The sequence below is a fragment of the Mytilus edulis genome, chromosome 10, assembly GCF_963676685.1.
Source record: "Mytilus edulis chromosome 10, xbMytEdul2.2, whole genome shotgun sequence".
NCBI classification, from domain to species: Eukaryota; Metazoa; Mollusca; class Bivalvia; order Mytilida; family Mytilidae; genus Mytilus; species Mytilus edulis.
This window is the reverse complement of record NC_092353.1, coordinates 73,895,934-73,922,370: the sequence shown is the minus strand read 5'-3', so window position 1 is coordinate 73,922,370 and position 26,437 is coordinate 73,895,934. Positions and strand designations below refer to the sequence as shown.

Sequence of the window (26,437 nt, the reverse complement as noted above, 5' to 3'; positions counted from 1 at the left end):
ATACGCTTTTTGACACAGTTTTTAAAACAAAAATGGACGAGATACAAATGATTTTTATTTGAATTCGTGATCGATATATGTAAACACTGTCAGAAAAGGTATCCTCTAGGGGATTGACATTCTATTTTTGGCCAAAATTCTGGGTAAATATGTGACATCTTTATCCCATTTTTGCAATAAAACGCACTTCTGGCGTATTAAAATTTAAACCTGGTGCCTTTTGTTAGCTCTTTTTCGTGTGTTTCTTTGTAAAATATGTTCTATTTATTTGTATTGTAGTCCTGTAATGTTGCGTTGTCATTTTAATGTTATATATAACATGGACATTAAAGCGGGAGGTTTGCCATGCCACAAAACCAGGTTCAACCCACAATTGTTTTCTTTTAAAAAATGTCCTGTACCAAGTCAGGAATATGGTCATTGTTATATTATAGTTCGTTTCTGTCTGTGTTACATTTTAACGATAGGATAGATGCGTTCCACATAGTCACCAAATTTTGAATTATTTAGTGAAAGAACATCATCTATATAGCGGAAAGTAGAGTTAAAGGATATTACAAACTTCTTATCCCTCTTCCTAAGAAGTTCCTGCATGAAGTCAGCCTCATAATAATAAAGAAACAAGTCGGCAAGTAGAGGGGCACAGTTTGTTCCCATTGCAATGCCGACAGTCTGTTGAAAAATACGTCCTCCGAACGTAACAAATATTTTGTCAATCAAGAAATCAAACATCTTGATAATATCAGTTTCAGAGAATTTTTTGTTTAAATCATAGTGATCCTTTACAAAGTAGGATTTATCCCTCCCCGAGACAAGATACTTGTATCTACGTTGGCCATTCTGTTTTATGAAGCAAAGCAATACCAACCCTTTCAATTTGTCTTTTAGTTTGGAATGTGGAATATTAGTGTAAAGAGTAGAAAAGTCAAATGTTTTAATACTGTTACACGATGAAAGAGAGTTAGATTGTATGTACTCTAAAAGATCTTTGGAATTTTTAAGAATCCACATCTGATTCACGCCACCTCTAGAATAGGCAGTTTCACAATAACTTTGAAGCCCGTCTTTGATTGCTGATGAAATAGATGTTAATAATTTAGAAAGAGTTTTCGTGGAGCACTTGGAACACCAAGCAATATACCGTTGTTTGTAAGGACACTTATGTAGTTTAGGTATCCAATACAGTAATGAAAGATCCAGTTCTTCATCTTTGGTTGAAATTCCAAAGGAACATAGAACAGACCTATGATTATCCAGGATTTCCTCTTTGGTAAGTGTCGTGAGGGTATATGTTGAGTTTCCAAGTGAATTGGCAATACCTAATTCGTTTAGCAGTTAATGTAATGAGTTTTACAAACAAAAACGATGTTGTTTGGGGCTTTATCTGCGGAGACACATGATTTAAGCATATGTTTGAGATATTTATCTTTTAACAGAACTGCAGGTATACCAAATATCAACATTTTATGGTAAGTTTTTATTCCATCATGGATCCTTAAATGAAATTATTTGCACCCATATGAGATAGGTTATGACAGCGCACACTGCAATATCAACAAAACTGTATACAGTTTTGATTTACGGCATAATGACAACCTTTTTTTGCACACATTTCCTGGAACCAATTCGGATCAGCTTTTCCTACGAATGTGACCACAAAATATGAGGTCATTTTGTAGTTCCTGGTGTATTATAAAACAAAACGCTAGAAAATTTTACTCATACTCACGGTGTATAATCGACAGTACAATTAATCAAGAAACTTATTTATAAAAAAAACCAATGTACTTGCCTTTTTCCTAATTTAACCATTCGGAGGACAGCACTATCTATTTACGACATAACTTCTAACTTGACCTCAATTCCTTTAACAACGGAATTGAAAGCTGAACTTTCCGAAATGCAGCAAGAAATTTTCTTCATATTTAAACAATACAGTTTTACATCTTTCAACCATGTCAAAACTACGTATACATGTCTTTTTTAACTATATTGTTTCCACAGCCCCATTTAAACCCAATCTGTTTAGTAATTCATCGGTAAAAATATGTCCTTTCATAGAAACCACTTAAACAACTCGTGTTTATATATAATTATCTATTGGTAAATAATCATCATTTGTTTTATCCGAACGTTTCAATTTAAGTAAATCTAGACTACTTCTAAAGATACACCAAATTTATTTGTTTTTTAATTTTATATCTCACCTGAATATTCACATTGTTTACCGAGGAATCCCGCTGTACAGACGCAAATGTTACTCTCATCTTTTTTCTGCCAGACTCCACCTTTGTAACACATTGAATCTGAAACAAATAAAAAATATGTTTAATATTCTCTTTTAAAAGTATTGAATTACAAAGCAAAAACTTCATATGTGTAAATGTGAATGCAAAAAAGTTATAACAAATAAAATACATAAGAATACATAACTCCGGGAAAATTCAAAATGGAAAGTCCCTAATCAAACGCTGCAATCAAAAGTTCAAACGCATCAAACGAATGGATAACAACTGTCATATTCCTGAAATGGTATAGATATTTTCTTATGTAGAAAATGGTTGATTGAACCTGTTTTTTATGGCTTAACCTCTAACTTGTACGACAGTCGCATCAACTTATAACATATTGAGACTCCACCTTTGTAACACATTGAATCTGAAACAAATAAAATATATGTTTAATATTCTCTTTTAAAAGTATTGAATTAAAAAGCAAAAACGTCATATGTTTAAATGTGAATGTAATATAAAATCGATACGAACACTATTTATGATTACGAACTTTCCTCTAGACGAAATGTACAAAAACTCGTTTTCATTAAAATTACCCAATACATTGTTTGCACTGACTGTAGTTTGTTACCAATGGGGTTGCTAACTCTCTAGATTGAAGATTACGTTGATATATATATAAAGGTCTTGAATCATATTGTAACCATGTCCGATATATATATATACAGGTCCAATATTATTTGTCTGGTGTCTTTACATTCAGATCCCTCAAAGAAACATTTTAACATTTGATCACAGTTCTATTTTGTTTCGGAGTTTTACAGATGTATTATATTGAAACATAGCACTGATTTGTAAATTAATAACATTTTTTCAATGCGTGCTGAAACCAAAAGGGATAATAATCACAGAACATTTATAAAAAGTACAAATATTTGTTTTCATCTCTGGACTATAACTAAGCAACACAACGCCAATCGCAATTCAAACATGCAGCACATATTAAATGTCCTTTGATATGATATCATGTCATATGATAAAAATATGGAAAGGGTGAGTAGCTCCCAAAAAGGTTATAACAAATAAAATACATAAAAATACATAACTCCGGGAAAATTCAAAATGGAAAGTCCCTAATCAAACGCTGCAATCAAAAGTTCAAACGCATCAAACGAATGGATAACAACTGTCATATTCCTGAAATGGTATAAATATTTTCTTATGTAGAAAACGGTTGATTGAACCTGTTTTTTTGACGCTTTACCTCTAACTTGTACGACAGTCTCATCAACTTATAACAAATTGAGAACGATGTATCGACAAAACAAACAGACATAATGGGTAAAAATGTCAAAATTAGGAATACAGAAGTCAACATTGTGCTATAATCTTAATCACAATTAAAAACCAATCGTTCAGAGAACCATTGATGGTCTTTCCACCAGTTAAGACCTTTTTTTATATGAAAATATGAAAATTTGGTTTTAAATGTCAATTTTAGCGTCAAATGACAGCTTATTGAACGCTTATTCCCAAAATATATGGTTTCTATAAAAAAAATTGAAAAGGGAGATAATCTTTTACTTCCGGTTTAAAAAGTTTACTTCCGGTATTGTTTGATATTTACTTGACACTGATTCCAAAAATATATGGTTCTATATACTTTTACATAGATTTAGTGCAAAAAATAGCTACTTCCGGTTTACAAAAGGTCACTTCCGGTTGTTTTTTAAGGTCACATTGCTTACAACTAAATGCAAACAGTCCCATGGCTTTATCATGTGTACATATATGAGGTAAAAGCAAAGGTCAAAATTTAGAACGTTTAATTAGCATATGACCTTGAGCTCAATTTCAAGGTCATAAACCAAGAACCCCAAATCAAAAGACTCTAGTCCTTTACTTTATATTGTTCATGAGTTATATTACCATACGTATAATATTAGATATAAAAAGGTGGAAAACTCGTGTCAAATGTCTACGTACCCTTTCGACTAAAATTTATGTGTTACTACATGTCGTAACTAACAATTTTATGAAAATATTTTGTCAATATCTTATATGATTTCTGAAAATAAGAGATCACAAGCCAAAATCAAAATTTTAATCATGACCTTGACCTTTGACCTTGACCTCATTTTCATTTTTTTGGACCAAGGACCTCAAAACAAAAGACCCTAGGCCTCTAACACTTATGGTTTTCCAGTTAAAAATGCAAATCACTTATTTCAAATATAAAAGGGGAAATAACTCTCATATGGAGTCACCGAATAGCTTCGGTCAAAATAAATCAAATCATCCTGAGGATATATCGAGCAATTTGGTGAAATAAATTTGTCTGTTTCTTATACGGTCGCGAATATTAAGCGATCACAAGAAAAACAGTGTTTGGGGAGATAACTCTTTCATTGAAAAAATTTTGGTTACGTGGTGTCAGTTACAAAAGCGTAATAACTGTTCGATATCATGTACCATATGTCTAAGCGACATCTTGCGAAACAAAAAAACTGCGAAGGAAAAAAAAGTTGGCGGAAGAAAAAAAATAATAATTAAAAACCAATTGTTCAAAGAACAATTGAAGGTCTTTCAACTAATAAAGATCTATTTTGATATGAAAATTTTAAAATTCAGTTGAAAATGTCAGTTCCTATGGCTTTATGATGTATAGATATGAATTTAAAGCAAAGGTCAAAATCTAGAACGTCCAATTAACCTTTGACCTTGACCTCAATTTCAAGGTCATAGACTAAACATCTCAAATCAAAAGACACTAGTTCCTTAATATGTATGGTTCATGAGTAATATCACTTTACGCATAATTCTAAATATAAGAGGGGCGAAAACTCCCATTTATTGTCTATGCACCCTTGCAACCAAAATTTATAAGTTACGACATGTCGCAACTAACAATTTAGTAAAAATAATTTGTCGATATCTTATAAGGTTAATGAAAATAAGTGAAAATAAGCCAAAATCAAAATTTAGAATTTGTCCTTGACCTTTGAACTTGACCTAATTTGCATTTTTTTGGACGAAGAATCTTAAATCAAAAGACCCTGGGTCTCTATCACTTATGGTTTACCAGTTAGAAATGCATATCACCTATATCATATACAAAAGGGGGGATAACTCTCATATGGAGTCTCCGGATAGCTTCGGTCAAAATTAATCAAATCATCTTGAGGATGTAACGAGCAATTTGGTAAAATAAATTTGTCGGTTTCTTATATGGTTGCGAAGCCTTAGAGATAACAAGAAAAACAGTGTTCGGGGAGATAACTCTTACAAGGTAAAGTTTTTTGTTACGCGGTGTCAGTTTCAGAAGCGTATTAACTGTTCGATATCATATACCATATATCTAAGCGACATCTTGCGAAACAAAAAACAGTGAAGGAAAAAAAAGTTGGCGGAAGAAAAAAAAAACAATTAAAAACCAATTGTTCAAAGATCAATTGAAGGTCTTTCAACTAATAAAGATCTATTTTGATATGAAAATATTAAAATTCAGTTGAAAATGTCAGTTCCTATGGCTTTATGATGTATAAATATGAATTTAAAGCAAAGGTCAAAATCTAGAACGTCCAATTAACCTTTGACTTTGACCTCAATTTCAAGGTCATAGACTAAACATCTCGAATCAAAAGACACTAGTTCCGTAATATGTATGGTTCATGAGTAATATCACTTTACGCATAATTCTAAATATAAGAGGGGCGAAAACTCCCGTTTATTGTCTACGCACCCTTGCAACCAAAATTTATAAGTTACGACATGTCGCAACTAACAATTTAGTAAAAATAATTTGTCGATATCTTATAAGGTTAATGAAAATAAGTGAAAATAAGCCAAAATCAAAATTTAGAATTTGACCCTGACCTTTGACCTTGACCTAATTTTCATTTTTTAGACCAAGGATCTTAAATCAAAAGACCCTGGGTCTCTATCACTTATGGTTTACCAGTTAGAAATGCATATCACCTATATCATATACAAAAGGGGGGATAACGTTCATATAGAGTCTCCGGATAGCTTCGGTCAAAATAAAACAGAACATCCTGAGGATATAACGAGCAATTTGGAAACATAAATTTGTCGGTTTCTTATACGGTTGCGAAGCCTTAGAGATAACAAGAAAAACAGTGTTTGGGGAGATAACTCTTACATGGTAAAGGTTTTTGTTACGCGGTGTCAGTTTCAGAAGCGTATCAACTGTTCCATATCATATACCATATATCTAAGCGACATCTTGCGAAACAAAAAAACAGTGAAGGAAAAAAAATTTGGCGGAAGAAAAAAAAAATAATAATCAGAACAAAAACAATAGGTCTTTCACCTGAAAGGTTGAAAGACCTAATAATTAAAAACCAATTGTTCAAAGAACAATTGAAGGTCTTTCAACTAATAAAGATCTATTTTGATATGAAAATATTAAAATTCAGTTGAAAATGTCAGTTCCTATGGCTTTATGATGTATAAATATGAATTTAAAGCAAAGGTCAAAATCTAGAACATCCAATTAACCTTTGACCTTGACCTCAATTTTAAGGTCATAGACTAAACATCTTGAATCAAAAGACACTAGTTCCTTAATATGTATGGTTCATGAGTAATATCACTTTACGCATAATTCTAAATATAAGAGGAGCGAAAACTCCCATTAATTGTCTACGCACCCTTGCAACCAAAATTTATAAGTTACGACATGTCGCAACTAATAATTTAGTAAAAATAATTCGTCGATATCTTATAAGGTTAATGAAAATAAGTGAAAATAAGCCAAAATCAAAATTTAGAATTTGACCTTGACCTTTGACCTTGACCTAATTTTCATTTTTTTGGACCAAGGATCTTAAATCAAAAGACCCTTATGGTTTACCAGTTAGAAATGCATATCACTTATATCATATACAAAAGGGGGGATAACGCTCATATGGAGTCTCCGGATAGCTTCGGTCAAAATAAAACAGAACATCCTGAGGATATAACGAGCAATTTGGAAAAATAAATTTGTCAGTTTCTTATACGGTTGTGAAGCCTTGGAGATAACAAGAAAAACAGTGTTCGGGGAGATAACTCTTACAAGGTAAAGTTTTTTGTTATGCGGTGTCAGTTTCAGAAGCGTGTTAACTGTTCGATATCATATACCATATATCTAAGCGACATCTTGGGAAACAAAAAAACAGTGAAGAAAAAAAAAGTTGGCGGAAGAAAAGAAAAAATAATAATAATCAGAACAAAACCTATAGGTCTTTCAACCGAAAGGTTGAAAGACCTAATAATAATAATAATCATAAGAAATCCAATAGGTCTTTCCACGGAAAAGTGGAAAGACCTAATAACAAAATACAAATATTAAACAAAGAGGGACAAACAATCATATATCGAATTTAACAACCTCATTCATTGCTTTCTTATTTTTGTATTTTATTTGTCGGCACATATACATTTTTCAACATAGGCGGTTTTGTTTTTTTTAGATATTTACCATAACACTTAAATCAGCATATGAAAGTGCATGCATATCAAAGAAAATGTGTGTTCATTTTTGTTCATAACATGATATGGAGAGGTATTTATTATATTCAACGGTGATATAAAACATGAACACTGTCCTTAAAATATGTCTGAAACAGTAAGATTAATGCAAAAATAAATAGTGGTCCTCATAGCTGTTAAAATAATGTGAATTAGTATGTTATCTTCTTAACGGTAGTATAAAACAACCTTTTACTTTGAGAAGCTATCAACTCAGTATAGATTTATCAGTAGTTAGCAAACATTGTATAAGGCCTTTGGTAGTTAATGATCTCTGCCGATACGATGTGTCGAGGCATAGTTGAAATGATACTTTAGAAAACAAACTTTTATTTCAAAATATTGCGGTGACAAATAAGGCAAATTTGAAAATTTAAGAGCCATTCTCTGTAAGGACCAAAATAAGTGGTTACACCTATGTCACAGATTTTTACCATTCTTTGTACAAAAACTACATAACTAATATATTTGACAACTTCAACTTTAGAAATTGGTTTTGGGCTTTGTTACTATGGGAATGGCGTCCATTTTGATTTTGATTTTGGGCTTTTTTTTCAATGAAAATTCTAAAAAGAAATCCTAAAAATCAATGCTTATTTCACCAAAATCCTGACAGGAAATGATGCAGACAGTTATCACAAATAAAAGCTGTTCCCTTTGCCTTTCTAAAAATATATCACACATTTGGCTGACAATTGTGTACATATGCTTATTTTCTATTGGAGAAGGGGGTGACATCTAAATGAAAACCAAATTACACCAAAATTCATTGAAGCTTTGAAAAAATTTCCGAGATAGAAAATATTGACAAAATCATGAAGATAAACCCCCATTTAAAAATAAAAAAGAATTCAGGGATGTGTTTTTTGATTTAAGAAAAAAAAAATGTTGATTGAAAACTGAAAAAAAAAGTATGTTTCTATGAATTATCTCCCCTTATGGTTCTTTTTCATTGAAAACCTTTAGGGACAATAGGAGTTACCACGGGTAATGCCCAAAATAAAGTACAGACGAAATGCAGACACTGATAACAAATGTAAAACCATCATAATGTTGGTAAAAAATAAGATAACAAGGTAGATACTATGGAGTGCAGTTTCTCTCCAAAGTTTGTGGATTGTGATGAACTCATTTAACCATTTGCCAAACACTGAAACAGTGAAACACAGGCAGTGCATACTAAATATTTGCTATTTTGTCTGAGAATGGTCTAAAACTGCCAGCATCCTTAGATCTTCACATCAATATTGTATTTTTATCAGCCCTTTCAGTTAAATGAAAAAAAAACAATTCCAATTGTGCACGTCGCATTTTATGCCAAATTCCGCGTTTACTCAGTTTTCATTCAGATATTGACCACACCAAAGATTCTGGACTTCAAGTCGTTATCCAACAGAACTAGCCTTAAACTAGCAAGTAGAGGACCAAATGCAAAGGATTGTCTTCATCTTGTTAACTAGACGGGATGTGAGTATTGGAGAAAAAAAAGAACTTGACATGACCTCCCCCTTTTCCCCTTTTATAGTTTTAATTAGTTTATGTTATATTTAAATTTTGATTATCATCCATTATTGATTATTTGCTAAGCATTCTCAACTATTAAGACAATGCAAACATGTCTTTTAATGAAAAAAGGAGCACTTTCTATGAATTAAATTTGTTTCAAAACAGATATTTAATTTACCTCCTTTCATGAGGGTAAGGATTGGGGTCCTCTAATTTCATGTATTATTTACTTTTTATACACATTTTCTATATTTTTAAAACAAATACTTATTCTGTACAATTCGAAGGAAAATAATTGAAAATTAAAATTTAGATTTCTGTAATAATTTCATTTCTTTTTAATGTTTGTCCTTCATTCTGTGATTAAAAATATATATAGTATTACCTTATTATTTTGCTTTCCACAGTTATTCTTCTTACTTTTGCATCCCATTATTTTCTTTTTTTTATTTTGTGTTTTTATTTATCTCCATTCATAATGTTAATAATTATTTTTAAATTTGGGCATTATATTAATTATTCTTTGTTTGGTAAACCCTATTAACCCCCTTTATTTTATGTCAACTGTGTACCAATCATTGATACAGAATTGACTATTAACATTCCCTACTCAGGAGCCTGAATTTAAGGATGAGTGCATGGTTTGATGAGTCTTTAATCTATTATTTTTACAATTTATGAATTATTTGATATTTATTTTAAAACATTACTTTAGCTGTAAAATTTTAAAACTCCTATTTACGTCACACCATGGTTGTGAATAAAGATATTTGATTTGCATTCAATATTCTCCTCCCCACCCCTGACCTCAAGATAAGATGTGTATTTAATATCCCTCCTCCGCTACCCTGAGATTTGATCTGGTTTTTAAAACATCCTAAATAAGGAGTATTTTTAACAATGTTTGATGTTCTTCTCATATATGTTACTAGAACACAGCCGCGAAATCGCGGGGAAATAGAGCGTATGCCCTCCCCCTATTTTCCAAATACCGATTTTTATACCTTCTGTTTTTCTGTAATCTATGAACATGCATATATACTTTAATTACTATACAGAGAATTTCAGGAGAGGTATCAAAGGTCAAAAGTACTTAGGGACAGGGCATTTTTTTTCCTCCCCCTATTTTTCAAATACCGATTTGTATACCTTCTGTTTATCTGTACTCTATGGACATGCATATATATATACTTTAATTACTATACAGAGAATATCAGGAGAGGTATCAAAAGTCCAAGATACTTACATATATATATATATATACATCAGTGAACGCCATGAATAGTAAAGAGCCCCCCCCCCCCCCCCCCCCCCCCAAGATAACCATTGGAATTTATAGTAAATTATAACAAATACAGTTATTCATAGTAAATGTATGTATACAGAAATATATCCGCAGTGATCGCCGTTGATAGTAAACCATGGGCGGATCCAAGAGGGGGGGGGGGGGGCGTTGAAAAAAAATTGTTGATTATATGGGGAATAACTGAAGCATGAGAGGAACGCCCACCCCCACCCCCTTTTAGGTCAGTCAGTGCCCCCATCCCTTATGAAAAGTTCTGGATCCGCCACTGTAAACTTATTGATAGTAATTAAATAGCAAATATTATTCATTTTCGTTTTCCTCCCAAAATAACCCAAACTGAAACATGTTAAGCAAGTATGATACAGGCTAGAATTCAAAATGATAGCAGAAAGCAAATTTATATACTTTATTCATAGTCTTTGTATATTCAAGGTACAGAAAAGGAACTTATAGTAAATTATAACAAATACAGTTATTCATAGTAAATGTATGTAAGTATGTACAGAAATATATCCGCAGTGACCGCCGTTGATTATAAACCATAGGCGGATCCCATGGGGGGCCTGGAGGCCCTGCCCCCGTTTTCGTTGAAAAAAATTGTTGATTATATGGGGAATCACTGAAGCATGAGAGGAACGCCCCCCCCCCCCTTTTAGGTCAGTCAGTGCCCCCCTCCCTTATGAAAAGGTCTGGATCCACCACTGTAAACTAATTGATAGTAAATAGCAAATATTATTCATTTTCGTTTTCCTCCCAAAATAACCCAAACTGAAACACGTTAGGCAAGGATGATACATGCTAGAACTCAAAAGGACAGCAGAAAGCAAATTTATATACTTTATTCATAGTCTTTGTATGTTCAAAGTACAAAAAAACACAAACCGGAAGTCTAATCTGACTTAAAGTTTTGTCCAATGACGGGAAAATATCCGGACGCATTCTTTTTCGTTTTTATCCCAAAATAACCCAAACTGAATGATCATAAGAATGGATGACAAAAGCGACTATACATGTTACCTATAGGACACAGAGGCATGATGATTAATTTATTGTGGAAGGAGGAGAAGCGACACCCAAAATGAGGTCTTCTCGTTTAATAGTATAGATGATGGTATGATACTAAACCCCTAACGGGAAGGATTGTGCCTGATGTTCATATGATGAAATCATAATCTTTCAGTCAGTTTAATTGAAGTCTGGAGCTGGCATGTCAGTTAACTGCTAGTAGTCTGTTGTTATTTATGTATTATTGTCATTTTGTTTATTTTCTTTGGTTACATCTTCTGACATCAGACTCGGACTTCTCTTGAACTGAATTTTAATGTGCGTATTGTTATGCGTTTACTTTTCTACATTGGTTAGAGGTATAGGGGGAGGGTTGAGATCTCACAAACATGTTTAACCCCGCCGCATTTTTGCGCCTGTCCCAAGTCAGGAGCCTCTGGCCTTTGTTAGTCTTGTATTATTTTAATTTTAGTTTCTTGTGTACAATTTGGAAATTAGTATGGCGTTCATTATCACTGGACTAGTATATATTTGTTTAGGGGCCAGCTGAAGGACGCCTCCGGGTGCGGGAATTTCTCGCTACATTGAAGACCTGTTGGTGACCCCCTGCTGTTGTTTTTTATTTGGTCGGGTTGTTGTCTCTTTGACACACTCCCCATTTCCATTCTCAATTTTATTTGAAGCTGTAAATAACCAGATTCCCCAAAACAGTTGAATTAAAAAAAAATATACTAGAAAAATTTGTATAATGATAGCAAATAGATGAATACTCTGTTGAACATCTATGTATGGTTAAGTACCTTTCACTTAAACAAATGTATCAGTAATATGCAATATTAATAAATCTTGAACAGCAATACATGTATTGATTAACACAGAACTTGTTTCAATGTTTTACTGTAGTTTTCTAATTAATTGCTATCATTTTTTCCAGCATGTTGTACTTTGTTTCTGAAGAAAATAAGAATAGATGTCAATGATGCAGTACTTGAAGGGGAAATGAGGTAATAATAATATATTGTTTAAAAGTAATCCTTGTATCTTCACAAAAGGTTCAGCATGTGCTTATTAATAATAATATGATATATGACATACAAAATCTTCACATACCAGTAAAGAGGCTTATTGCTACATTCCCTGAGTCAGGAAGGCTAGAAAAAAAAATATTATATTGGAGAGTCTTATGTTTTCTAAACATTGCACCTAATTTATTTTAAAAATGATACTATAACTGTATGTTTTTTTACTATGAAAAAATTAGCATTTTAACAAAAATTACTTAACTTATTTGCTGTTTATAATGCTGATTCTTATGTTTATTCTCCCTTTAAATCAGCTGAATCAATTTAACTTTTGTGCAAATAATCATTATTCTTACAAAATCAAAAATATATATTTACTTCCACTATAGAAAATATTTTGTTAAACTGCTAATGCCTGATATATTTAGTAAGATACAGTGATTGAATATGAAGGGAATCAATTGCTGTTTAAATTGATATTTTTCTATTTTAATTTTTTTACAAGCAAATATTTCAGCTTATTATAGATCCAGTTATTAAATTTTATTTATAGGTTAAATAACAAGAAGAAAAGGGAATATATCAACATATCCAAAAAAGATGGAAACAACAGGAGATGTATGTTATCAAACCACATAAACCCACGTATTTAATCTTCCCAATTTTATTGGCAATTAATTTATCCCTGTATTTCCCCAAAACAATACATTTAAGAAAATTCTATGTATGCTGTAAACTATAAATAACTTTTATTTTATGTAATTGCTGAGCAATGCCATCTAACATAAGGGATATTTTTCAATTAACAAAATTCCATAACTCATCAGTTCAAAGGTAAAAATTGTCAAAAATCAGAAGTGTTGACATCCATTATTCCTTGGGTTGTGTAATCATTTTAATAAATCTTCCACTTTCAATTTTATTTTTTTAAAGAAGTTTTATCAATGCAAACTGTTAATGAATAGGTGTACAGAAAGAAAATGATATATCATAAAATGACCTGTCTTTGACAGATGCATATAATTGAACCCATATTAACTATTACTTACAAAAATAATAAAAAATTTTGCTGTATAATTGCCAATGAAAAATATCTCTACTAGAGATCAAAGAACAAAGAAGTAAACAGTATAGGTCAGTCATGGTCACTCTGAGTCAATATTTTATGTGCCCATAACTGATTTTTATAGTACTTACAGTTGTTCCTCTGTTTTTTACTTCACGGCTAATTTTGGTCTTATTTTGATGATAAATATAATATAATTGAGTAAGGCATGTCGTAGATTTTAGACACTTTGGACAATTTATCGGTAGTCTCTCATGTTAAATGAGAATTATTTTAGATGGAAGCATGCGCTAGGAATGCGCCACAAATACAGCTAGTCATATTTATTTCTGATTACCAGATATTAGTCATACAAGCCCTCCACTTGCAACATGTAAGAAAATGAAACAAATATCATTATTTACGGAAATTATCGGCAAAAAATATTAAGATTTAGCTATGCAATAATATATGGCCACCTTTAAAAATATTTTTTAGGACAGTTTTTTTGAAATGCCATAAATAACAGAGGAGAAACAAGAACTGTAAAATTAACACCCGTTCCATGATGTTATAAAAAAAATGATGAAACTTCTTTGCTAATTTTCTAAACTTAAAAGAATATTAGAACTTTGAAAATTAGTCTTCATGTTCATGACACTATAGTATATAAAGTCTTTTTACCTCATCTTCTTATATCTATAAACATTGGAATAAATAGCAGAATTGAAAGCCCGATATATATATGTGAACTACAAACACAGTTTCACAGGGATATAACGCTTCAAAAGTTGCTGTCGATGAAAAAAAGTTGGAAGTCGTTGTATGGCGCTGACAATATTCGTGGGTTATTCAGACCACCATGTACTGATTGACAATTGCTTCTGGGGAAATTTTGATCCGCGGTGAACTGCAACATATGTGTTAATATAAGAAGTAAAATCACAAAAATACTGAACTCAGAGGAAAATCAATTCGGAAAGTCCATAATCACATGGCAAAATCAAATAACAAAACGCATCAAAAACGAATGGACAAGAACTGTCATATTCCTGACTTGGTACAGGCATTTTCAAATGTAGAAAATGGTGGATTGAACCAAAATGACACAGATATTTGCTCTATTTTAAGAACTACCTAGAATGACAAATTTTTATACATGCATGTTTTTCTCGATCCCTTGTAATTGTTGTCCTTTGCCAATTTCGATTAGAGAAGACGTATCGCATTAGAGCTCGAGCTGATGTTGTTGTGCCTTTGATGCCTGTAATAGCTGACTATGAGGTATGGGTATGAAATTTGCTCATTGTTGAAGGTCGGGCGGTTACATGTACTTGTTAATATCTGTGTCATTTTGGTCTAGTGTGCAGAACTGTTCGATACTTAATAAATAAATAATTTTCATCTACAAACCAGGCAAAATATTTATCAGAGAGTTTGGAATACATTGTAAAAATAGAAATACTTTGAAATTTCGAACGAATTTCACAAATTTATTTCGCAAAATGCAATATCTGTTAACAAATGTAACTAGCAAACTATACTACAATGATAGGTTGTTTCTTTCTTTTGCAAACAGATCATCATGTAGACTTTCTATTTTATTATTTGAAAAGCAACATAATGCCCCAATTAATTTGAAGCATCAGAAGCAAACCATTTTTAATTTCATAAACTTTAAGTAGTTAACATTGCATGCTGAATTTTAAAGCGGTTTATCCTTGAAGTTATTTATTAATAGTAAACGCACCACTGGATGGCCTGCCTGCTAATTTTGCTTCATTTTAATTTAAAAAACAATATCGACACGCTGAAATGACTCGACATGCCTGAATAACTTAAATTGTATGACTTTTACGTCCAGAATAGACGTTTTTAACCAGTCATGGTAATCATGGTAATGTCATGAAGCGTGTTTTTTTAACGAAAGTTGATTCATCGTTACACACATGCTTTTTGCGCCGATTCAAATGTATGAAAATGTTTTCATCTTTGACATGTAAAGGTTTAATAACATGATCTAAGCTGCTTTACTTGTTCTTAGTTATTGTAATTAGCACTGACAATAATTTACGGATTGTTTTCGGAGTTGTTCAAATGTGGTTTAAAATTAGTCTTTTCGAAAAACAAGATTTAAAGCACCTCAAAAGTAATTAAACCTTAGAATCTGTACTTATTCAAGCACATAGACAAAACTATTGATACAAATATATATTCTTTTTTATAAAACTTAAGAAAATGCATATTAAATTCATTGCATTTTATATGACAGGGAAAAATAGGAAAGGGGAACGTTACATGACTTATTGGGGTGAAAATTGAGAAGTAATACTGCTATGTGAAAAATGCTTGTAAAAAATGATCTTTATGTTCTATCAGACTTTTATATATCAAAACTTCTTAAGTATTGGTGGGTTCCTTTTTTGTGTGAAAATTTACTATTGGTGAATTATATAAGAAATGTCCAATTCACTCAATTTATATGTTGTGACCTCAGCGTCACTGATGAGTCTTATGTACACGAAACGCGCGTCTTGCGTATTAAATTATAATCCAGGTACCTTTGATAATTTTTTTTATATGATATCATTTTTTTAATGATATCTTTATTTGGGAATTCATTATAAGCGTTCCCATGTTTGAAAATGAAAAAGAAGAAAATCCGAAAATTACACTTTAACCCGATTTTACAAAATAAGCGACTTTTTGCCGAATTGTCACTCCACTAAAAACAATGATACAAAGATGAATGACTGCAAAATCTTACCTTAAGTAACTATCGATAAAAACCATTCTTACACATAACATGGTTTATTAAACAGAAGAAATGAGATCATCTGTTTATCATTCTTTAAAACAAAGTAAAATCCCCAAAATACTGTGCTCCGATGAAAATTCAAATCGGAAATTCCCTAATAAAATGGCAAAATCAAAAGCTCAAGCTGGGACAGTGGTGTAAGAGTATAACATAAGAATAAACTATAAAGGACAGTTCAGAAAGGGATTTCATAATTCATTATATTGACTTTTAAAAACATTTTATTGTAGTTAATTTTGTTATAATATATAACTGCTTCGATAAGGAACTGCTTTACCACTGGCTTGTGCAACAGTTAGACGGTTATATACAGGGAACACCATATCCCTATCATTTGTGACTTGTTTATTAGCAGATATATTTATCTATTTATAACATGTATAAGTGTGAATAATAAAAACATTTTCAAAATCTTTCGTTTATCAAAAGTGTTCTTGGAAATTGCTTTTGTTCAGCAAGTCAGACATTTGAAATTTTCTTACGTGTCGTTTGCGAGATAGCAGTGTATTATTATACATTTATAACACAAGCGTTGTTATCTGAAACATAATCAGTTAATCGTTTAGGTTTTTTTGTTAATACGCAATTCCAATCCGACTATTGCATATGAATGAGCATATTGAAATAAATATAAATGAGCGCAAATATCCGCTGCATCATTTTAAAAATGCAACTTTTAAACATTTCTTAATTTATAAAAAGACTAATTGATGTTCAGGAATTATGTTTTTTTTTTTATATTTTGTTCATTTTTATATTTTCCTTTTAATTTTGCATGCATTTTACCTAGGGACAGGGTATCTTTCAAATAAGACAAATAAGACAAACTTTATGATTTGACACGAACTGACAAGGTTGCAGTCTGGTGTAAATTAATATAAAAAAGAAGATGTGGTATGATTGCCAATGAGACAACTATCCATAAAAGACCAAAAATGACACAGACATTAACAACTATAGGTCACCGTACGGCCTTCAACAATGAGCAAAGCCCATAGCGCATAATCAGCAATAATAGGCCCCGATAAGACAATGTAAAACAATTAAAACGAGAAAACTAACGGCCTTATTTATGTAACAAAATGAAAGAAAAACAAATATGTAACACATAAACAAACGACAACCACTGAATTACAGGCTCCTGACTTGGGACAGGCACATACATAAATAATGTTGCGGGGTTAAACATGTTAGCGGGATCCCAACCCTCCCCCTAACCTGGGACAGTGGTATATTAAATTTGAATTTTGAGATCTTGACCTCGTTTTAAACCTTCCTGTTGCCCGATATCAAAACGTGTACCGTTTGTAAAGCGTATCTCGTTGAATTTATTGTCGGAAATAGTTCATTGGTTATATCAAGATATTTACAAACTATCTCAGGTTAAATATTTGTCTTCTCTGTTTTAACTTCCAATTAGTCTTTTCAAATATGTAACAATACAAATAGTAAGCACAGTTCAGAAAAGGACATCAGAAGACATTACATTGTAAGTAAATTTGTTACAAAATATACCTGCTTCGGTAAAGAACTGTCTTACCACGGTCTTTTCCAACGGTTGGACGGTTACATACAGGGTACACTATATCCCGACATACCAACCAATGCAAACTTACCACATCCTTCTTCATCGCTTTTATCATGACAGTCAACGACAACGTTACATCTACTTGTAGCAGGTATACACTGGAATTGTTTGGTACAAGTAAATCTTTCTGGTCTGCAAGATAACTCTGCTATAAAAAAATAATTGTATAATAATCTCTGTATAAAACATATATGTTTTATGCAAAACCCAAATTTAACCTAATTTGTATTTCAATAATTGAACCTCTCCTGTATATTCCATGTTTATGCTTCTTCATGTTTCAGTGCGCTTTGTTTAAATAAATAGTATATATGAATATATATGTGCTCAATTGTTGTAGCTGCGTGTATTATGAAAACTTTTTTACACGAAAGAGAAAACTTTAAGACTTTCATTACTTCATACATTGACATAAATAATCGTGTTGGTACTGAATGGCGTAGTCATCAACGCAATTCCAATCCGACTATTGCATATGAATTTGCGTATTAAAACCTGTGTAGTTATATATTGACAGGCTCAATAACAACAATGTTGAACAACCTTTTGAAACTATCCATTATAAAAGCAGTAATCAATACTCATAACGCACGTTTGGCTGTTTAATGTGTTTAGTGATGCTTTATGCGATTAAACTCTCTCGGATTTAACATTGATGAAAGCAATCTTAGTTTAAATGGAAAATAGACTTCATTGACGACATTTTATCAGTTGCATTAATTATACAAAAAAGAGTTTCGTTTGAAGTCATTTACTATAATAAAAAAAAACTAATGAATCGTTTTCCGAACTCAAAAGTAATTAATCAATATTCAGTACAGGGAAGACTGAAAACATAACCAAATAATTCAATAAGAATACCTTTGTTTAGAGTCTGAAATAGTTAATCATGTTAGATTTTGAACAGTCTGACTTCTACAATATGTCCTAATGTATGAGGTTTTTTTTAGAATCAGTTTTGACCAATTCATGATATGCTTCATCTTGTTTTCAAAATTATATGTAGTGAATAAATTCATAAATTTAATCATGGCAACAATTAGTCGCCGACTATATGGGGAGGAGTAGATATAAAGTACTGTATGCGTACAAGAAAGTTCACTTACTATGTAAGTTAAGTTCTTCGATATCTTTAAAAGTCATTTCTATCTGTGAAGACATTACAGTAAGGTTAGACAGCAACGTATCCGTCGATGATTCTAGTTTATTAACTGTGATAAAATAAAACAAGCCTCTCACATATCCGATACAAACAATTTGACAAATGACCTAAGATTTTGATATGGTTTTTTTTTTTCGTTGCGTTCCTTCTGTTACTAGTATATCTGAGATCAAATTAAATTGTAATCTTATGATCTTTAATTTTGTAGTTGCATGGATAAATAGTGTGCGAAATTCACGCAATATGCGATAAAATAAATTTTTAATATCAATTGACCTAATTGAATGAAGAGGTATTTTTACTTTTCCAGATAATAGGGAACTATAATTGATATCCGTATGGGACCGATTAAAGTCTTATGTTAACATTGTTTAGGACTAGAAAATAATGATCTTGTACATTTTTGTATAATCATTAGATTACAATCCTTTCAATTGACCTATACCTCTTGATTTTGTTTCCTTCTAATCCTCTGCAATCTGTTTTAATTTAGATTTCATCAAAGTAATATTTGACGACACTTGCTTCATTAACGATTCAAACAATGCTTAACACGGACGCCCTATTTTTCAACAATTTTGTAAACTGTTTTTTTATTGCGTTCTGTTTTTTACCTTTTAATATAACATTAGATAGTGACCTTGTAGCCTTTTGTGGGTCTCGACTTTCACGGTCTTCTGTTTCCATATGAATTTTTGCGAAATTCACGTCATATGCAATAACATAAATGTTGAATATCAATTGACCTAATTGAGTGATTGTTATTTCTAACTTTTCTATATGATAAAGAACTATTGATATCCGTATGGGACCGTTAAAAGTCCGCTTGTGAACATGGTTTCAGACTAAACAATCGTGATCTACTACATTTTTGTATAATAATTAGATGAAAAATCATATAAACTACATATACCTTTTGTTTTTGTTATCGTTGCATCCTCTGTCATTTGTTTGCATTTTGATGTTAACAAAGTAATATTAAATGACATGTGCTTCATAAACGTTTCCAATGCGATGTCTGTCAATAGAAAAATAAATCGTTTGTTTCACATTTTATACGTTTTAAGTATTTTGCCTTCATCTGATGTTTATGTGAACAAACTATGTTTTGAAGTATATGTCTATAAGATTAAATAGACTGTTAATCTAGATTAAAGTTTTAAACAAGTGGATTTAACAAATCAATGAGAATACTAAAACTAAAATCTAAACTTACAAATGGAGTTGATCTTGTAAAATACACCATTTGCAGGACAATTGATCAACTTGTCTATTTCATCAATACATGCATGTCTTCGTGGTCATTTAAAAAAGGTTTGCATTTATTTATCCTTTAATAATTCGAAATAAACAAATTTTCCGCACTCGTGTCTTACATTTTGAAAAACTTACCATTTGCTTTCAGTTCTTCTACATCCGAAACAGTCTTTTCTATCTTATCTGTTGATGATTCGTGATTGGTAACTGTTAAAAGATAAAAGCAAGTTTACCAGAGGAACCATCAAACAATGTTTATCATGAATGAAAATTGTTTTTCATTGCGTCCCTTTTTCCACCAGTTATTATCAAGTTTAATTGTGACCTTGTAGCTATAGGGGGTATCGAGATTCTCGGTCCTCTGTTTCCATATAATGATTTGCTATTGTTTTTCAGGTCTGTTGTCGTTTTTAACTTTACCATAGTATCGTCTGGATCACGTGTCCAGCATAATTCTTTGCTGCCTTATTGAATTTGATTTTACTGATGCATTGATTATCAATTGACCTTATTAAAAGAAGTGTTATTTCTAACTTTTCCAAATGATTTACAAATACTAAAATTCATATTGGACCTCGTAATGCCTGTTGTGAACATTTTTTAAGACTGAATAATTAGGATCAACTACATTTTTGTATAACCATTAGATGGAAACCCTTACACATTGCATACTATCTTGTTTTTGTTTCTGTCGCATCCTCTAACTGACCCTAACACCACACAGAGAGTGGACACTATATCGGTATCTTGTGTGCATTGTCCTAAAGTGTTATAAAATGTTATTCCTCTCCACACAAACCCGCAAAGTAACCACAGTGCATACCTCTTGTTGTTAATTTCACTGCATCCTCTGTCATCTTCTGTAATCTATCTGTAACCAATTTATTGTTGAACGACACATTTTTCATAAATGAATCCATTGCAGATTCTGTAAATAGAACGAAAATATTATTAATATGTTTGAGTGGTTGTTTTTCTTTTTTACATGTTCAAACTATATGGACTTTATAAATAGATGTGAGCCACTTAAAGTAAAGTAGAACAGGGGTATGAAAGAGAACGACTTTAATGGAACCTCGTAAAAGAGAGGCAAAAGATATTGAAAGGAAATTCAAACTCATAAGTATAAAATAAACTGACAACACAAAAAAAGGGCCGTAAGATACAAGAGTGACATTCCAACACATAGATCGAAAATAAACCTACAATGATATGGCTAAAAAGACAAAGACAAACAGACAAACAATAGTACACAAGACACAACATAAAGAACTAAAGACTGAGCAACACAAACTCCATCAAAAATTGAGGATGACATCAGTAGCTCCGAAAGGATAAGCAGCTCTTGCTCCACATGTGACAACCGTCGTGTAGCTGATCTTACTACAAATTGGGTAATAAGTCTATTTCATAAGGTCACATTCCGTGAAAAAGGGATGGGATTACGACATTGATACATATCAGGCATCATATTTGAAACGGATATAAAATATCAGTCCACCAACTCGAAGGGGCGTCAGTAAAAGGACAAGGTACGATAAGCATCACAGAACGGCCACCTAATTTCGTTCAAATTAAAAGTGATTTGCAAATAATTATAATCCTATATTTTTTTAAGTTTAAACCTATATTTTTGTAATCATCAGTAGATTTTTCAATTCAGCGGATATAAGTCATGCTCTGTTGCTGTTAACATCTCTAGATTCGCCGCAAAGGGCAGAACACTGGTTCCAAACCTTTTTCTGCATTTTAAACTATGAGCATACCTACGGCCCACGATCATATTTATAGCAGACATTCCTTGAACATAAACGATGATGCAGTTCAAATATTTTAGTGAGCCGTAGGTACGATCATAGTAAAAAAAAATATAAAAAAGTGACAAAAATCGTCGTAGTTTTCATGGAAACATCGAAAAATTTAAACGAACTGCGGACCGGAGATGATTTCCGGTATTCCCTGGATCCGACGACAGACTTATATCCATGCTACGCCCAATAATGGCTAATTTCTTTAGGACGAACATTAAACACATTTGAGACAGGAAAACAGGATATTCCTGTATAATTTATTATTCTTGAATTTAAAATGACATTTTAACAGACAGAATTTTGACTCAAAATCAGGGAGAACTGTGACAAACTTCAGAGAAGTTTTGGGAACGTAATTGTAAATGAAACCAAAATGATAATAACATGTTCATACTCAATTTGACAGCATTGCCTATACGAATTTGTTTTATAATTGACGAAATCGTTGCCGTGTAATGAATTAACCTCCAATGACTCTTTTGTGAAAAGTGCTTTCTTTCACGTCCGCATTTCTATCAAGTATGGCATGCCAAGTTAACATTTTAGGCAGTCATTTAATATAAATACAGATGGCGAAAATAAATTGTGAATAATAACATACATAGTAATTCATATGACATAAGAAGACACCATGTGACAATTTTAATTTTTTAATAGTGTAAGTGTAACAAAAAAATGATAAAGATCAAACAAGACTATTCTACACTTTTATCTTAATTATGTATCCTAAGTAATTTTTTGGTCATGGTGTTGAATTTATTTATAGGACTTTGTAATGATTTGTAATTGTCCCCCGCCTTCATATTGCTGTTTCAACGACAACACGTGCTACTTCGTATTTCTTGTTTGCAAAGTATTCTCTACATAACTTTCCGTTATAAATATGCATGCATAAAGTATTTGCCACTGGACGGTCAGAAAAGAACATTCAATCAATTATATCTCCTTTAAAATAACAGTACTATAATGAATTAAATTAATTATAACATATTCAAATGAATAAAAGTTTCGTAAATTTTTTAATCAAATATTCACACGTCATAGAAAAAAACACGTTTTGAATATCAAAGGGAAACCCAACCAATCACAGTCAAAGATATCTTGCATGTAATTGTGTACACTAGACGTGTTTTCGTGTATAAAAGACTTATCAGTGACGGTCGAATATAAAATGTCAAAAGAACATAAAATAATCAAAGTTCCGAAAATATTTGCCAAATACAGCTCAGGTCATCTATTCCTGAATATATTATTCTCAGTTTTTCAAACAATTAAAAGTTTTGTTAACAAGTAATTAATAAAATGACAATTTCAATGATAATTCATGTTTACACAAAGTGCTCATTTTTGGACATCGTGTTGTTGTATGGGTTGTTTTTGCCTGCTAAAAGATTACAGTCCGAAGGATGACTTAATTACCCTAAATAGACACTATATATTCCGACTCTGATCCAACTAGTCTTTGCTCCTACCCCTTAATGCCAATGGATTAATGGAATATTAGCAAATACAAATTTTAAAGTCTTAGGTTTGACCAGGCCGGTGTCAGAACCTACGATATCAGGCATTTTAATTCATTTATTATATTTATATAATTTAACAATGAATTAGTTGAAGGTTGCTTATTGTAAGAATTCATCTTATATGAATCCGTGCTTAAACATACAAATCTACCCAAAAGAAGTAACTTCTGCATCATATATAGAAATAATGTGGTATAAGTGCCAATGATACTACTCTCCAACCAGGCCACAACGTGTAAAAAGTAAACACTTATAGGTCAAATTGCGGCCTTTAACACAGAGCTTTGTCTTACACCGAACAGGAAGCTGCATGTATCAAGGACTCAAAAATAACTAACGTAGCAATTTAAACAGGAAAACCAACGGTCTAATCTATATAAAAAGATAGAAACGAGTAACACGTATGAATCATGACAACCACTGAACAACAGGTTCCTGACTAGTTGCTAACAAATGCAGCATGTTTAAACGTTTTAAAAGCGACAACCTTTATCCTAACCCGAACATATATACTCTTATTAGAAACTTGCATGTCCAATTACAACTGTTCATTTTGATAAAACAAATTATAAAAACACAAAAACAAAACGAAAAAAAAAACAAAATGCAAAATAAGCACACACACGAATTTTACATGATATTTCACTAATCATTTGACAACGATAAGAAAAAGAAACCATTTTACATCATTGCCAGTCTCCACATCATAATTTATTCTGTACTCAGTTCTCACTTGTCTTTGTAATGTTTCCCTGGCTTACTAGATGAAATGAAGGGATACATTATGTTTCATAATAACATAAGTATTCTTTTCCTCCTTTTTGGGGGGATTTTATTCTCATACACACTTGTCCAGACAAACACTTATTTAGTTTTAGACATTGGCTTATGATATTTGGCATACAGTGTATAGTCATGACTCAGATATCATAACAGTTTAATATCATTATGACATTTACCGTTGATCTCTAGGTCAAAATGATTGATGTTTTGTTCTTGACCTTTAACTTTCATGGTTAAATGATTGTCCAACCCTCAAACCATATATATTCTTACAGGCTATGTCAAATTCTTTTTACTGCACAATAGGAATAATTCCTTAGGTCAAATCCCCATTATATAATGCATCGTTAAATATCTTCAAAATGGTTTATATCCCAATCCTTTGCTTTGATAAGTCGTTTCTAATTCACCATAGGTTTTGTACCCATGCAGAGAACACACTCACTTCCCCCACCACTACATCATATTAATTCGTAATTGCCTGGATTAGACATTTTTTCCCACACGATGTCTGTTTGTGGTAGAAGTCACGTCTCTTTCATTCCATTAACTGTTAAATATCTTTTAAAAACATTTTGTAAATCCTTTATATTCTTTTTTTCATGAAAAAACATTCACATTGAAACAAAAGTTTTGTAGTTATCTTCAATTAAAAAAAATGTTTGCTGTTCCTAAAAAAAATGTGGGTTTCTATGCGCGATATAGAATTTGTCCAAAAAAAATGATAATTTAGATGTTTCTATTATAGTGCAACACCGTATACATGGTATAAGGAAGTTCATACTTCAAAAAACACAAAGAACAAATTATTGCACGGTTGCTATGCACCTGTTATGTATCTAAGTTGTTGATAAGCGTTAAGTGAACTACGACTGAACTGACTTTTCATTTCTAACTAAAGATTGTTGATAAACAGACAAGCTGCATTGCAATCAATTTAATTAATTAATAAAATGACGAATTGATTGGTAGTTGGCTTTAATTCAAACATGTGTTGCTGTTGCTAAGCAACACTTATGTTGTTGCTATGCTCAATACGGAATTTGTTTAGAATAAAAAAAGATGTATATGAAAGAATATTGGAATAAAACACCATATGGAAAGAAAAACTTCAAACAACTGCTTAATTCAAACTTCAGAGGGGCAAGCACCCATTTTTTAACCGTTGATAGGCAACTTTTCTTTCACCGGAACACATTAAAATCAATATGTGTTCAAGTGTCTACACTAAGACCATCAATGATATCAATATAAACTTATGTGGAGAGGGGACCAAAAACGACCCTAATTGTACCATGTCCTTTACGGAAGTATGCTTAATTCAAACTTCAGAGGGGCAAGCACCCATTTTTTAACCGTTGCTAGGCAACCTTTCTTTCACCGGAACACAATAAAATCAATATGTGTTCAAGTGTCTACACTAAGACCATCAATGATATCAATATAAACTTATGTGGAGAGGGGACCAAAAACGACCCTAATCGTACCATGTCCTTTACGGAAGTATGATTTCGAATTCGGCACTTTGAACTCTTGACGTAATAGCGTCCTTGTGAGTAGCAACCCTCTACGATGGAAATCATGATACGAAATACATGCCCTTGAGAATGGTATCAACTAGAAGGTACATACTTTGTATGCAGGCACTGCTTGAATGATGCTACCTCAAAATGGAAAGTCACAATTAGGAAGCTGAAAGCATGTCTTTTCTCATAAAGCTATGTTTTCAACCGACATTCATTGTCAATATCTATTTGTAAGTCAAGATATGAGACAGACCTTATTTTCGTGGATTGAGGTATAATTGTATATTCGTGGATATTTAATTTTGTTGTTTTGGCA

General features: G+C 31.9%; 1 protein-coding gene across 2 annotated transcripts in view; it reads right to left on the bottom strand.

Moving 5' to 3' along the window:
- Window positions 1-26,437, bottom strand: part of LOC139491885 (uncharacterized) — a 39,977-nt gene that overhangs the window by 5,241 nt on the left and 8,299 nt on the right. The window contains exons 2-7 of one of the 2 annotated variants that reach the window (XM_071279800.1): window positions 21,302-21,406; window positions 20,614-20,685; window positions 20,135-20,239; window positions 19,166-19,270; window positions 18,088-18,207; window positions 2,208-2,306 (exon numbers count right to left, since the gene is read on the bottom strand). In XM_071279800.1, the coding sequence (XP_071135901.1) occupies window positions 2,208-2,306; window positions 18,088-18,207; window positions 19,166-19,270; window positions 20,135-20,239; window positions 20,614-20,685; window positions 21,302-21,406 (606 nt within the window). The remainder of the gene's footprint in view (window positions 1-2,207; window positions 2,307-18,087; window positions 18,208-19,165; window positions 19,271-20,134; window positions 20,240-20,613; window positions 20,686-21,301; window positions 21,407-26,437) is intronic. The other variant, XM_071279801.1, reaches the window with a different exon arrangement.